General features: G+C 40.1%; 1 protein-coding gene across 2 annotated transcripts in view; it reads right to left on the reverse strand.

The window, feature by feature from the left end:
* ClC-a (chloride channel protein 2) overlaps positions 1-17,054 on the reverse strand; it is an 81,203-nt gene that overhangs the window by 42,568 nt on the left and 21,581 nt on the right. The window contains exon 1 of one of the 2 annotated variants that reach the window (XM_072297970.1): positions 15,339-15,535. The exons of the other annotated variant lie outside the window; for it this stretch is intronic. Coding sequence (XP_072154071.1) covers positions 15,339-15,353 — 15 coding nt within the window. The 5' untranslated portion in view covers positions 15,354-15,535. Of the gene's footprint in view, positions 1-15,338; positions 15,536-17,054 lie in introns of those variants that run through there. 2 annotated transcript variants of the gene reach the window in all.

Here is a 17,054-nt window from a genome sequence, read left to right on the forward strand (position 1 = left end):
AAGATAATTTTTCTCAAAAATTGCACACGATTAGCCTTAAAAATATGTAAAGAATCGCAATAGTGCATTTGGGTTAATTTCTCGTTACGATAAGCAAAGAAAACTACAATTTGAGTCATTTTGCACCACATTAATTTATGGCGTCCGCCATTTTTGGGTCCTAAGGGCTCTATTCAGCCTAAGATGGCTGAGCCAATCAGAGGTGGTAACACCAGTGGCCATCTCTTAATAGGTGCTCTACGATTGAGTGCGTGGGTTTATCCTGGAGTGCCTTTAGTATTGGATTATTGACACTGAAGATTCCCCCTCTCCCCCCCAAAAATGCATTGTGGACACAAGACTGGTGGGTCCAAACTGCCGTGCTAGGGGAAACTATGAACCTTCAGACGTTGCCAAATTTCGGTTGAGAAACCTCGAATTTTCGAGAAGATTCGCGTATGATTTCTCCCAATTTTCCAGAGAATTTTGCTCGAAATTTTATCTGGAAAGTCTGAAAATTTCAGGGAAAAACATCCATAACTTTTTCCTAAAATAAATATTTTCTGGGAGGAAACTTGGCAACATTCGAATGCTCATACGGCGTTTTTCTTTAGAACGACAGCATAGAGCTCTCGCACGCGGGCGATTTTTGCACTACGGCGAAGTTTCGCGAGAAGATTTGAGCGACTTTTCAACTAGATCAACAGGGTTGCGAACCAAAGGAGAAAAATGCTCTCCTGAAGTAAAGAAATAAAGTCGGTTTCTCGATAAATTCTGACCCACGTTTGGATGACGTGGGTTGAGAATTTTGGATGTAGTCGTCGTTGCTGCCAGCATGAAAACCAAATATTGTAAGCGCATCGTCGCGTCGCCAGGAAGGACTTTGGTTTTTTTTGTAACGCAGCTAATTTAAAAACTTAACCAAATCCACTCGCGAAAATTTTAGCTATGTGACGAACATAATGAAAGGAGTGCAGAAGAAGAAGAAAAAGATAATGAAGAAGGAGGGGAGGAAGGAGAAGAAACTTCCTCACTTGGGGAATCAGAGTCACTTCGGAAAGTTCCATACACCTTCGCTGAAAGTAGTAAAAAACCTGGTCCTCGTTGATGAATCACCGAGATAGGAAACTATCTCCACGTGTCTACCTTCTAGCAGAAGACGATAGACGATTAGGACCAGGTCCAGTTCTGCATGAGGGAATCCCGAACAAACTCTTTCGACCAAGAAATCTTAAAAGCTCGGAGCCCGCATCTACAGTAGAAATTTTCTTGAAAGATTTTTAAGAGTATCCCTCGTGAAATGTCTGAAGTGTAAAGAAAAAAAGGAAAAAATAAAAGAAGAAGAGAAAATCTTCGGGGAAAGAATAGTTGAAGCGAATGATGTTTAAAAAAATCAAATTAAAGCACTCAGCAATGGTTAATTCGCACCGATATTTGTATTGATGACCTGACGGATGAATTCATTGAATGATTTTTTTTTTAAATTGGCCAGTCACAAAATTCTGTAGTTGTAGAAAAAAAAAAATGCAAATATTTCAGAGAGACCATCGTATATAAGTAGGAGACTGATGCAAGTCCTCTAATCGAAAAGAAAGAAAAAGTAAATTGAAAAGTCGTCAGCCGACCCATGTGCTTCCAGAGAGGCACATGCGCGCCACAGTTGCGAATTTTTATATTGACTCTAGGGCACCATATTGAGCTATTATAGTGAATCCCATGGGACTCTCTTTAAATCTCTGCTGTACACTGTTAAGGGTTTTTGGTTATTCTGCACAATTCCTTATGAAAAATACCACATATTTAACGACAAAAAGGCAACACTTTCGCACATTAGCATGCACGAGGAAGTGGCCCAGCTGAACTTCAGGCTCCAGGGGAGAACAGAGATAAATAGGTGGGCGCTGCCAAGTCACTTGCAGATTCAAATCAATTCGAACCGATTTCTCCGCGCTATGGTATGAGCTGAGGAAAGTGTTGACTCAACCATTATTATCCTAGAATCTGGGTTTCCCGCCAAAAAAATTCAGCAAGCATCAGCGACAATTCACTCGTTTCCTGTTTGGCTCATTTGGAACGGATGAACTCGCTGTGAAATGAAACTTCCAGAAAATGTGATGTTATTCTCCATGTATATAGCTAGTAAGCCCCTGTAGATGAGGCAAGTTCCTATTTAATTCATTACTACTGTCAGGGCCGGATTAAGGGGGTGGCCACATGGGCCGCGGCCCATGGCGGCAAAATTAGGGGGCGGCAAATTTGGCAATTTTTTTTTAATGTACGTACAAAAAAATCGGATTCAAAAAAAATTACAAAAAAGAAAAGGTGAAAAAATCTCTCATTTCCTGAGAGTTCATTAATTTTTAATTTTGTCGTATTTCGGTGATACAAGAAACTGCGCGCCTTTCATTAGATGAGTTAAGAGAGAAACCAAACACGTAATTTGTTTGGTCTGGAGCGGCGCGGCGCAAAGAGAAATGATGACGAGGACTTGAGATGAAAAGGAGAAGCTCTCGACGCGGCGCGGCGGTCGGCATGTAACAAATAATAGCGCCTACGAGACTGTATGAATACTTCACGCATTGCGTCAAACACAGTACGGTCAACAGCGGTCGGCGCGGCGTGGCGTGAAACGCACAGTGCCTACAAGACTACACAAATACTTCACGCATTGCGCCAAACACAGTGTGGTCAGCGCGGCACGGCGGCGGAAGTTAAAATTATTAAACCACATTTATGTTTGTTCTTTCTTAATTTTTTAGTTCATTTCTTACAAATAAAAGGCCTTGTCCCCTCAGAGATAGGTTTACGGAGTTGAACTTTCGCTAGTGGTGATGACAGGGCTTACGCAAAAAATGTATCCAACAAGAGTGCACGCGTCTTATGCACCCTTCTCCCTCCGGCACGTTCACTTGATGGTTTTTATTGATGTTTAAAAATGAATGAGAAGAGGGCGGCAAAATACAGGCGGCCCATGGGCGGCAATAAGTAGGTAAATCCGGCCATGATTACTATGATAGAAAAAAAATTAACAACTCACAATATTAACGTGTAGTTGTGTAATCGCTCATGGAAAAAGGATCTCGTGAATTTTTAGTGTTTTTTTTTCAGAACTTTAAGGTGAAAACATAAAAAGTATCCAAATTTATGCTTTATAATCCGTATCAAGTGATCCATATCAAAATGGTAGAATGGTGCTGGGCCCACACCATCCGATGAGGAAATTAAGGCCACGCGAACTCTGAAAATTCTAAAACTCTCTAAAAAATTATAAGAACTCTGCTCATGTTTTATTCTATTGAAAAATAAAACAAAAATAAACCAACCGTTTTTCTTGAAATTTCTTATTTTTTTTTTCACTGGCCTTAAAAATTCCTACAAAGTTTCAAAGAAATGTCGTGCTTCATTTCCCTTTAAGAAAATAGAAGAATTAAAAATGTTTGAACGTCGCAATCAAAAAATGAATTTTTCGGCTCCAACCGTCAATATTTGGATGAAATTTTTTGACTTTCTGACGTTCATAATAACGTCTGGATGCAACTATTCGCGTTCGAGGGATGTCCTTGCTGCATATCTAAAAAATTGAAGGCGCGGTTTCTTACCCTTTCAACGGTGAAATATGCACAGTTGAGGTGAAAGACGCAAGCTCTACTGGACGTGAAGTCATCCCTCAAATTCTCTTTTTAAAACATCCATCAAGTGTATTGCATCGGTTACAAATCGCTGTCAATGCTACCTACCAGAGAAAATATTTGGACACGTATATGGAGTAAATTGACGTCTGCTGCGTTATAACTCCGCGCTTCTTTTTGGCACAAAAACTGATTGGCCCAGCCATTATTTATTCTCCTAGTTACTATAGAGCGTTTTTTTTTTTTTTTTTTGGTCGAAGACTTTACTTTTGTTTTTCTACCGATCTTGAAAGAAAAACCGCTCACCTGAAAAATTCGCCTGCGTGAGTGAGGACTTCTATATTGGAGACGATCACTTTGTCTCTTCAGGCATGAATCCATGCACTCAATCTATGGGAAGTGAGCACATCTTTTTACCTGTTGAAATGTTTGTTTATTACACATTGATAAAGATTCACAACTTTTCCCTCTTATTTTGTCACGCATCTCATTAGCATTCTCTGACTATAAGCATGAGACCTTGCAAATGTGAGAGCTAATGCTAAGTGCTAAGCTGTATAAGCAACGGGCAATAATAGAGAGGAAATGTGTTCGCTCTGGATAAGTATTAGTGTGTCAATATTTGTCCTCTGTAATATTCAAATTTTCGTATTGACTCTAAAAATTCGAACTGCTCCTTGGAGAAAAATTTGCACGCCCCAGAGACATTGAAACTATCTTGCATATCTTCAAACGCATAAATGAATGCTACGTATCGATAATCAGTCCAGTTCTTCGGTTGACGAAAAAAACAGAGTTTTTTAGAAATTAACTTCTCTTGCTAAAAGACCGTTTTTGTTTCTACTCAGAAATTATTCTTGGACCAAGAGTTTTTGACAAGCCCGCCTCCCAGCTTTGAGCTGACCTATTTTCTTTCAAAGAAAAGTAATCTATCTACAACCATCTATTGTGCCCAAAATTTTGACTCTTAAATGAATTTAAATTAAGATGGCTGGTAATGTAACTTGTAGCAATGCGCACGTTGCTTGTAGTACATTTTTTAACAATTTTGGGGGTGATTGACAAAAAATTATGTGTGACTGACAGAGAATGGTCTTGAAATGTACACAGTTTAATTATTGGAGAAAATAACTTGAAGAAAGTCGCGTGGATTCACACCTATCTAAGAAAAAATACACTGGAAAAAAACACATTGGATCTTGAGTCCAGACTCTTAAAAACATCGACAAGAAAAAATACTCTTGATTCAATCAGATTTCAGCTTAAATCAAGAACCGAGCTTCTTAATTTGAGCGGATTTCCTTTTGATTTAAGCTTAAATCTGCTGAAATCAAGAGTCCTTTTTCTTGTCGAAGTTTTTTTAAAGAGTCTGGAATCTAGATCCAATGTGTTTTTTTTCCCAGGGTAAACTAACGGCCGGCCCTTCAAGGGGAGGGGAAAAATCCTAGAAATGAACGAAATATTTAAACCTTATTCAGATTTTGATGATTTGAAGCTTTTTTGCGACCTTTGAACATTGAAATGATTCGATAAAGGCTCAGAAAGTGATCTTTTGAATATAATTCATATTTAGAACCATTAATATAAAACGCTGCCCGCGCAAGCACTCGCTGAAAAACAACTGATTCAATTGATCGAGACTTTTAATGGGGTCGATTTCAAGTGATACTTCAAGAAGCGAGCACAAAGTTCATAATTCCCTCGACCGTGTTGTCTTGATTTCGACGAGTATGTCTGATCTTACACGCGCCATTATAAGGCTCAATTGATGGGGTTGTTCATAAAGGGTGGCAGGCGCCCGACCACCATCACGAGCTAGTCACCCAACAAAACCGCACCTAAATTATAAGCTCCCAATCCCGCGCCGCGACACAAACCTTATTGATTCACGATTGATAAATTATGGAAGATAAACAACCTATAGGTCCGTGTCTGCAGGGAAGTCATCAATTTTCTAGTTCCTGGGCAAAGGAGAGTCCCTCCGAGCATAAAATATAGTATCCCTGTCATCCCTTCTTCTTAACATTCCTTGCTCCCTCCATCGATGGGAACGATAACCTTCATCAGGATTAACTAACTTTTCAGATAACACAAATTTCCCAAAGCAAAGACCATTCTTCGAGTTGCAGAGTTGGAATCAGGTTATTATTAGGAGAAAACGTGGGAAAATTTCATGTCAGAGGAAATAGGTCAGTGGCACGAAACTTATTAGAATCATTCTTGTCACGGGTGGAGTATATCAGTTGGTAGGCTAGCGTATTCAAGTCGTAAACATTTTTTTTCTGTTTCAAGCTAAGTATCTTGAGACAACAGGTCGGCGGCTAAATTGCTTCTCGTACGTAGCTCAAATTTTTTGAAGTTCTGCAACTCGCGTTTGACGTTGGATGTCACTATGCCACTTTTTTATTTTTAAAAAAAATTGAGCCCTCCCAAATTTTTTTCCTATCCTTTCCGACGCAAAACCATTGTTTGAGCTTTACATGGTGGTGCACGGGCGGAAAAGGGCATTCGACCAGAAAAACCTCGATATCAGGGACATGGGAGAAAATTTAGTAGGCATAAATTACATGATTTTCTGTTTATTTTTGACTGCTAATCATGAGAACGACACTGGTTTTTCTCAGATTTCCCTGAAACTTGATTTTCTCTACAAAAGCTTGTTTTCGGAAAAAAAATTCCAATTTTTCCGGGGATAATCAAAATAATTAAGAACATCGGAGGTCATTTGCAGTGCCATGGAATCAGCCCCAAAAATCTGATCCACCTAGTGGCCAGATTATAGGTAAGCGCATGTAAAAAGAAATGTTATCACAATTGACTGCCCCATTGGTTGCGATAGTGAAAACCGAATTCTGTGACTAGTGCAACCGACATATTAAAACACCTTCGAACGATTAGGGCACAGCCCTGTTTCTAAAAATCGGCAGTCGGTAAACCTCGTCCACTTCAAGCACATGGTTTTGCAAACATTTCAGAGGTGAACTACATCACAAAAGCATTGGCTAAAAATGAATCTCCAAGAAGTAACAGACGTCAAAAACGCTAGTTGTATTTTCCTGGTTTTAGACTTTAGAATGCACAAGTTTTTCCTTTTATTGACAGACACTTGAAACAGTAATTGTATAATTGCAGTATTAAATACAGTTTGACACTGATTGTGGTGTATAAATTGCCGGTGGCAAACAGGCATGCATAGCCTTTAATTATCTTTACCTCATTTTCACACGAGATCGACACGTCATTTAGTCTTCCGTCAAGCAGTTCGAGAAACTATAACAAATGTGCGAACATCGGAACTTAAGAAACTGGCCCATCCTGGTTAAGGTAAGAGGCTGGCCATGGTACCATTCAGTCAGGATTTCCGGATACATCTATCAATGAGAATTTACGCCTGACATGCAACGTTCAAACCATCCTCTTGTTTTCTTCACACGACGGAAATATCACAGAACCAGACTGAAAAGCTTCCTACAGCAAGTTTTGATCTCACTAGTTCAAGAAAAATCGTCGCCAATGCATTGTTTTTCTTCACCCATTAAGCAAACCAACATCAAGTTTCTCAGTTTTTTTCCCGCACGCACTCTGCTATCTTTTTCTTATCGTATATTTTACTTTGTTATCGCCGTATTTCCGCTCTTCCTATACTTTAATTCTCTTAACAATTCTGTGTCAATTAAGGTTGATGTTCCGATGTAATAAATGCAAGTAGTAAAAACATGTCAATGGCTAAAGTGCAAAACCACGTATCTCCATTGCGGTGAGTCAAAATCTTTGCTCCTATTATATTTTTCCGAGAAAAAAAGCTTGTAGCTTTACATATCTACGGAGGATTCTGCTTGTAGGAAAGCAAAATCAAGGAAGATACCAAGTAATTAAGTTGTCTAGTTTTTCAAAGGAACAATAGAGTACGGCCGGCAGGCTTCAACGTCAAAAACGGAGATACGTGATTTCGCACTTTCGCAATCGATGCAAAAACTCGAATCTCCATCTGTGACGTTGAAAAACTGTCATGATACTCTGTTACAGAGCGGTCTACTTTATTTGCACTAAATTTCGTGGTTCTTCTCTTTCTCCCCTCCCCCCCTCCTGGTTCCTCGAACTTTTGCGACCGTAAGAAGGGTTCCCCAAAATCGCGCCTTTGCATCTTAGGTTCGGTTTTGACCGGTTTATAGAATAGAGCATTGACTCCATTCATTTGCATAAATTCATCCGCCTTATCAATCAAGGTTGGAATCCGAATGTTGCCACACCTTTTCTATAATCCCACGTGCCCACAACCGCATTTTTGCATTCATTTCGGGAGCACTAGCTGAACATCGGGTGCACTTTTGAGGATACGCTCCCTCAGCTCTGCCCTGCTAAGGAAAAACGCAGCATGAGACTTCAGTCGTTGCCTTTCCTTTGAGAAATCACGCGAGTTTTCTGGAAAATGTTCATGTAATTTTCTTCCAATTTTCCAGAGAATTATGCTCGTAATTTTGTCTAAAAAGTCAGAAAATTATAGGGGAAAATATCCATAACTTTCTTCTAAAATAAATATTTCCTGGGAGAAAACTTGGCAGCATTTGAATGTTCATACGGCGTTATTCCTTAGCACGGTAGAGCAGTCCCCCTCTCCGTAAGTTGTTTTTGCTTGTTATAGTTCATTGAAATGTGTCCAAGAGGTATATCGTTAAAATTCGACTGTTTTGCCCGGACAGTACCCCGGGATTTTTGCGAATAATTTTGAAGAGCTTAAAGCAAAAAACGCCATTTCTAAACTGAATTCAGTACTTTAGGGTAAAATAGTTGTAAACACCACCATTTTTTAGAAACCTTAGCCATTTTTATCGTCGATATATTAGACTCCTGCTACGTCGGACTCCTTTGTGTGTGATAAAATGTGGCAGTGATATTTAGCGTCAGACGCTAGGTGTAGAACACTAGACATTGCAAAATAAATGAAGATATATAGGGCCACCACGCGCTTGGCAGTTGTATCGTGATAAATATTTAAAAAAAAAAAAAAACCCTGCAGTTGCGGCACCCTTTCTGCTCTAGTATACTGATGTACAGCGTGACATGAAATATTTATGGAATCTGCGCGAGCTAACGGCCACGAAGAGATTGATGGCGCATTTGCATCACTAACAATAAGTTAAATAATTATTGATGATCAAGTTGATATGGTGACCAAAGCTTTCAATAGAAAATCCCCATACAGGTGGCATTGATCATCTTGTCGTTTCCTAGACGTACAAACGTAACATCGCTTTCAGGTTGCAAAGTTGACTCTATCAGTTCAATTTTTTTACAATAATATGACCACGCACTTTTTTCCGAATTTCGCTGATTTCTACACGAAATTCGAATAAAAATTGGTTAAAATTTCATTCAGGCACGCTTAGCAAGCTCCCGGTAAAAATGTAACTTCAGAATGAACATTTTGCAATATTGAATTGCAGTTACGTTCTTTCGTCCGAGAAACGCTGACTCATACCGGTGACCGGAGCTAGGGTTGAGGCACACTGACAATTGGACGTATTTCTGCCAAACGGAACTATGTGCATTAAGACATGAGCCTTGAAACCCATAAGAATATATGCATTACAGGGCTCACGTCACAATGCACATAGTTCCGTTTGATAGGAATAGGTCCAATTCATAGATAAAAGCAGCGGAATCTCACCGGTTCGCCTTGATATTGCTCGGTCTATTTGGCCCCTGTTCCTCTTCTTTAACATTCTTAGTGTTGAGTTTTGCATTAATTGCAGCTTTTACTCGGCCGACCTTCACCTCTTGCACCTAGTTTCCGAGGGCATGGATCACAAGTGTGGATCCCGAGTTGCCAAATCTCCTCAAAGAATCGGCCACCAAGGGGAAAGACCTTACTTTTTCATTTGCTTCCTCGCGATCATGCAACTGCCAAATGCAACGACTATGCAATTGAGAAACAGTGCGCTCGCGCGCGCTATCGCATCACTGAGTCGCTTTAGCTATCGCTGGAACCTGAGCTTGCATTTAATCCGAGACATTCAAATTTTTAACTCAGAATGCCACATTTTCCGGTTGTGTGGTTGTTTATGTGCCCTGTACTGCCGTGGTACGGAGAAACGCCGTATGAGCCTTTAAACGTAGCTAATTTCCTTTAACTACCTACACTGGAAAAAAATACATTGGATCTAGAGTCCAGACTCTTAAAAACATCGACAAGAAAAAGTACTCTTGATTCGATCAGAATCTAGCTTAAATCAAGGACCAAGCCACTTAATTTAACCGGATTTCGTTTTATTCAAGCAAAAATCCGATTGAATCAAGAGTATTTTTTCTTGTCAATGTTTTCAAGAGTCTTGACTCTAGATCCAATGTGTTTTTTCCAGCGCAAATACAAAATTTCAGGAAAATTTGTGTATTTTTCCGTTCAATATTTCAGATAATTTTCTTCGTAATTAGATCTAAATTATTATCTAAAAATTTTAAGAGAAAATATTCACAACTCTCCTCTTGAATAAACATTTCATTAAAGGAAATTCGGCAACTCTCAAATTTCATACGGCGTTTTTCCTTAGCACGGCAGCGTTGACATCGATGATCGTTCTCGATTGTTTTTTGTATTTCGATTTGTATCTCGATTTGTATTTTGTTAACAATAAAGAGAATAGTTTTGAAGACTTGACTTGGACCTTGTGAAGTCAGCTCAAAATGAATTCAATTAATAAATACCCATCCGTCGACTCAAACATTCTGCTGATAAAAAAAAATCATCAATCAAGCTTCAAGTGAACGTCGAACAACGACCAATAACCATTTTTGAATTTGGTACATACCACTGATCATGCACTTGTACATTTAACTAACAAAATCTAAAAATGTAAACGCCGGCTCACGATTGATACCACTATTCTGACTTGAAGGACGTCTGTATAGTATAACTTCAGAAATGAAGGCGCTTGTTGTCGATGACTTTTCTGAGCGGGTGGAAACTTTACCGTAAAGACGGTACATCAGGTCTGTTTACCTTTGCATTTGAATTTTTAGAGCGTAATACGTATCTCACTGGTAGTCACTTACGTTATTCATTTTACGACAAAGGGATATCGAGCTTATAGCTCTATACTTAACAGTATTGGTTACTTATTTATATGTCATTCATTTTATGATTTTGCGTTATCGTATTCAAGGCGCCCTACACGGCTGAATATACCTCATTCTGTCGTATACAAAACGAATCCAAGCATAAAGAAATGATGGAAAGTTCCATCGAGGTCGATGAAAACCAGCGAATGGTTGGGTAGGTCAAGGGCTGATCACTTAACTGATTTTCTACTCAACTTTGAGTCGGGTCTAATCTGTTCGAGATGAGTTGATAATGAAACGTTGACCATTGAATTAATCTATGTGAAAACCTAACAACTCCCTTTTTTATTGATCCCTTGGATCCATGAGGATGCCTGTGTTCTAGGGCTCATCAGTTGATGCACGTGTTCGGTTTCACGATCGGCAGATTCGTTATCGATGGATGAAAGGAGCGAAGGCCCGAACCATAACCAGCCCATTACAAATCATGAACTTGGGCTCGGGGGCCCTTCACATATTATAATTAACGCCTTTCAATGGCAGAGCCAAGATCAGGTGGAAGCGATGTTTACGAATCGTTGATTGTTGTGTTGATGTTTCTAAATATTGCGTCTAGGACTGAACGGAATATACGTGGATATTGCGCATAAATTGGCAATGTTACTTTAAGACTGGTTCGAGTTTTGTTGGCACCGGCTACTCAAGACGATTCTCGTTGCTTTGCGTAACCGTCGGGCACACAGTTTAAATAGTAATGGTGCTTATTTCCTATGCGTGAGATAAGGGATTTTTGTGTCACTTTATTTTTTGAAAAAAATGTAAGTGATCAATATCAAAAGCTCATTCACGCAAATACAGAGCGAGGTTTTTCTCTTTTTTCAGAAAAACCAAAACTAAGCATAGAATTAAGATTTTTATTGTTTTTTCTTTGTTTTTTTTTTATTTTATTTGTAATATCCATTTGCTTTCCTCCAGTTCCGTGTTCTTGAATGTAACTGTCTGTTTGGTAATAATGACAGGAATTAATATCAATGTGCAACTCTTGCAATGAGAATTATATCTAATGTTGCTGGCGAGTGGTAGCAGCTCTCAGAGCTCTAAATGAAGGCTTATCTGGTGTAGAAAAAGGAACGCAAAGCTTGTGCTTCTAATCATTGTGCACATGAGATTGCGACGATTCAGTGCGAATATACATTATGTAACTGTTGCAAAATACGGTGAATACTATTTGCAGGAAATGAGTGCATCCACATTATCCACCGAGAATCTCAGACCACAATTGTCAACCTTTTTCCTCTATTTTTTCAAGTCGTGCGAAGTCTAGGGGTTGGTTAATCAATCAGTCCCGAGGAATCCACGACTGAGATTTTGTATGTATGTATAAAGTCGCTTTTATAACGCTCTTTGGCGCTCTGCGACCCCTAGCCGCCAAAGTCCCCTATCCTCCCAAAGCCCTTCAGGGAGTTGACAAACCCTCATTTCTTCTAAAATCCCCTGTCGCCACCCTTTCACTGGGCGTCCCCTTCGTCTCCTTCCAGGAGGAACCCAATCAAGCAACTTCTTTGGCAGCCTTTCGTCCGTCATTCTATTGACATGACCATACCAGACAAGCTGTCTGGTCATGACGTCGAATATGATGTCATTTTCGACTCCCATGATCTGACGCACTCTTTCATTGCGGACCCGATCTCTCCTAGAAATTCCAGCAGACCTCCTCCAGAAATCCATCTCCGTTGCTCTTAGCATCCCCTTTGTCCGCTCCTTCAGCTGCCAAACTTCACATCCATATGTAAGAATACTCTTGACTACAACGTCGTAAATTCTCCTCTTGTTCTCCTTGGAAATCCGAGGGTCCCAGAGGATTCCATTTAACATCGCTGTAGCCTTCCTTGCCAGGGTGTTTCTTTCCTTAATCGCTTGATCAGTTCTTCCATCCTGGGTCAACCGCACTCCCAAGTACTTATAGTGCTCGCAGCCTTTGATCTGCTGCCCATCCTCCAACTCAATGCTTTGCTGATCACCGCCAAAAGTCATCTTCTCAGATTTGGATACGCTGACTTCCAGACCCCACTTCCGATACTCTTCTACTAACTTGCGCATCATGTATTCCGCGTCGTCTTGATCTTGAGCAACCACCACCTGGTCATCAGCAAAGCACAGAGTGAACAGAGTTTCAAGATCACCCAAGGGGACACCCATACCAGAACATTTCTTTTTCCATTCTTTTAGCACGCACTCGAGATAAATTTTAAATAATGTTGGCGACAAACAACATCCCTGTTTTAAACCCTTAGTAACATAAAATCCCGCTGACAACCCCCCATGGCATTTAATTTTGGTAAAACTCCCTTAAACGACTGAGATTTTGCAGTCAGATATCTCAAGGAAAGTTTTTGGAAAGCACTTCGCCAGTAATCAAGGGTATTCTCGTATAAAATTTGGGGTTATTTAATCAAAATAAGAAAACGAGAGCATTTTGAAAAATACGGATACAAAAAGTTTCAAAATCCGCTCAACCTCATCTTGTGTACCGAGTCTTATTGTGTGGGGATCGCAGCTCCCTCTGCAACATGATAATCATACTAAATTGCCCTGGTAAAAATTGGCGATAAGAGCGGCGTTTCAAAATACCATAGGAATTCTTATAGCCGGCTAAAGAAGGCTACAGAAAATCATATAGCTGGCTGTAGAATGCGGAGAAAATCATACGGCCAGGCTAAGCGATAAAAAATTATGCAGCCGGGCTATAGTTCCATCGCCGGGCTTTACACTTTATCGCCTGGCTGTTGCTTTTTCGCCATCAATTATAAAAGGCTATAAGAAATTGTGTAGAAGTTCGTGTGCTTTGGAAATCATTAAGTTTGATACGGAACCACCTTAATATTTACAAAACACACATTATATTTTCCTTTAATACATATTTTTTTTCATCAATTAAAATGAGAATAATCCATACAGGATGTGTAAACATTTCAAAATCATGAGTTGAATAACGCTGACTCCGCCAGATTAAATATTAGAGCGTAACACAACGTGGAGCGGCGACGCACTGGCGCCTACAAACCTAACAGGGATACTTCACGCATTGCGCAATGCGTGAAGTATCCCTGTTAGGTTTGTAGGCGCTCTTTGCCCGCCCGCCGCGCCGCAGCGTGCCACATTCCTTGAGGCAACTATTTCACACCAGAGGTATTGCACAGTATCATACGAAACTGAAGGCGCTCTAATATATTAGTAATGGCAGGCATCCATCAAAAGTACGGAGCTTTCCTCGCAAAATAAATCAAGATACTACGGCCCAAAAAGAGAGCTTTAGTCCAAAAACTCACTAAGTCCTATAGCATCCGTAATTAGTAACGTTTAGCATACACTTTATCGCCTGGCTGTTGCTTAGTCGCCATCGGCTATAAAAGGCTATGAGAAATTGTGTAGCCGGCTATAGAAGCTATTGGAAATCTTACAGCCGGCTGTAGGTCTGTGGTATTTTGGAACACAGATTCTACTGCCAATTTTTACCAGGGTGATGCAGCGGCTACAGAAAAGGACTGTTTTAGGACCCATTACCTCACTTTTAGGCGCAATGCGCAGCCTTTAGAACTTCTGAAAAAATTGGGAGGGAGGGTGGATTTTAAAATCATGAAATTTGGATTTCTAGGGTAAATGACTACCTCTGAAATCGTTTTTTCTGGAGACTCCTTGTCTATCTAGCAAGTCAGTTGATTAAAGCCTTATGATTGTAACCCCAGCCTTTAGAGGACCTGTTTCGGACAAGGATTGGGCGCTTTCGGACTTTTTAGACTGTTTTCTGAAGATTGTGTGCTTTTCCTGATTTCATCAAATAATCTACGAATTTGGCGAGAAATGGGCATGGGTATGGGCATGTGCAGAGAATGGCTGATACCAGGTTGCCGAAGAAGGTGTTGGAGTGGGTTCCCCCAGGTAGGCGACGGAGAGGACGTCCAGCCAAACGGTGGGTAGAGGGCATCCACGAAGAGATGGAGAGATGCCAACTTCCGGAGGATCTCTACCATGACAGATTCCTGTGGAGAATAGGCGTCGCAGAGCGCCCTAGCGCGCCGTAAAAGCGGCTCATACATACACACATTTGGCGAGAAATCAAATATTCATGTGAAATATTCCTGCGATCCCCTCCTCCAGTATCCGGAACTTAAAAATTTTGATTCCTTAAATTTAGTTTCCTCTTCAACCTCCAAGTCCTGAACTTCGTGTGGCTTAAAATAACCGCGAAGTAACCAAGCACAAGTGGTTGGAGACGCATGTGCTGCAGAGCATCAAAAGTCCCTAGCAATTGCTCATTCTGTACTGTAAAATATGTGAATATAAAAACCACGCAAAACCTAGAGATTTCATTGAACAGTCTGATCATATCTCATCGATACATCTTTGGAAAATCTCTCCGTCAGCAATACACAGGAATGATTGTAGAGGTTCTTAAATTCCTGACCATATTTAAAAATCAGTGGAATCTAGTAGTATTTCTCGTGCCTGATATAGACCTTACTGAACGTAAATTTAGTACTGCCATATATCTAGTTCTGGACGCTAAGTCCTGCTGTTCAAATATAACCAAGCGTCTAATAATCACCAATATTTTATTTACTTCGTTGACTAACATTCAACTAACGTTCAAGTTAAGAGAGAAGAATAACTTACATGTACTTTGACCATGACTATTTCAAATAAATGCACACGCTTGCAAACTGCGTCAGCGAAAATGCAGATTAATCAGTTCCTGAGCAATACATCTGACGGTCAGAGACAAACACATGATGCACTTTTTTCGTCTCAAAAAATTATGCTTATACTTTCTACTCACGGAACTCAATGAAATAAGAACGCGATTCGCAAATTGACGGTTGACGCCACACAGTTTTTTTTTTTCACACTGCTGTCCTCCCTCTCTTCCTCCTTTGTTTTCTTTTTCGTCTTCTTCCTCCTTCAACTGCGTCTTTGATAACTTTCAGACAAATTTAATGTGATGAAGTGAATTATTGTTTAATTGATGCACGACACTTTCGTGCTTATGAAATAATTCTCATTTTATCATCATAGTCGATTATTTCAGTTTAATTGCCGATAGACAGTTTTATCCGAAGAAATAAGTGATTGTTTTCCAATCGAACAGTAAATCAGAGGTGACCTCAAAATAATGAGCCTGTTGACAACGTGATAAGTCGGGGAGGGAGGGGGTGGTTTCGTGAATGAATATTCGGGATTCGCAATTCTGGTTGCATACGATGTGCATTGCAGAAAAACAAAGCACCTGTTCATGCACATGTACGTTTACATTTCAAACCTGCTCATTCAAAAAATTAGAGCTTCGGAAATTAATCAATTTGTTCTTGAGATGAGCGTCGAACAAAAACTTTTCGCCTTAGAGCTTTATGGAATTAAGTGCTAACTTAAGAAAATCAAGAAATACTCATAAATTAATTTGAATGATGGAATTTTTAAAAAAATACAGGAGCTCTACATTTTCGTGGATTGATAAATAGTGTCTGTTCACCGCAAATACATATCGCCTCTCTTTTTATGTCTTTTTGTGAGCATTCACCTCTATCAGATGAAAATAAAGCAGATTTTAAGTCAACAATTTTGACTTATGGAGTAAGATAAATGAAAATTCAGGCGATACAACTTACAATGTACGCGGGAACCTCTTTACACCCATGCTTGAATACTTGACCGACAGAAAGCGCAAATCAAAATATGGCCTCACCTGAAAAAGAAAACAAAGGTATTATTAAAGGCGCAAAAACAGGGAGGGCTCTTTTAATTTTTTACTTACGGCATGAAACGCACTCATAGGGTAATGTCCGTGACATTCATTTATTTTTCAACAAAATACAGGGTGTTTCAGACCACCCGTACCAGGCCTTTTTCTCGGTTGGTATAGGTCGTACGAAGTCGGAGACCGCGGGGTTGAATAGGGAATTGACCCCAAGGAATCCGAATTGCGTGGTCCCGAAACCCCCCCACCCTCCCTTGGGGGGCAAAGGGGGGGGGTCACGATGCTAAAAGTCACGGTTCCCGACCGAATTGCGGATAGATCGCATCAGAATTGAAGAGCACGGAAAATTTCACGTGGAATTGACCCCTAAAAATCCAAAATCGGACCATCCAAGGCCCAAAAATGACTCCCTAAAGAGGGGGACAGTACCGAGTACCCCCCTCCATAATTTCTCTTTGGTCTCAAAATTGACGTAAATTCTCCAGAAAAAGACGGTTTCCTAGGTAATCGACCTCGAGAAATCCAAATTTCATGGTCCCGAAGCTCCTCTAGCTCCCCTTGGGGGTTAAACGGGGGGCCCAATTTTAAAAATCGGGGCTCCTTTCCGAATCGCAAATTGATTGCATCCAAATTGAGGA

This window comes from Bemisia tabaci, chromosome 3 (assembly GCF_918797505.1).
Source record: "Bemisia tabaci chromosome 3, PGI_BMITA_v3".
NCBI classification, from domain to species: domain Eukaryota; kingdom Metazoa; phylum Arthropoda; class Insecta; order Hemiptera; family Aleyrodidae; genus Bemisia; species Bemisia tabaci.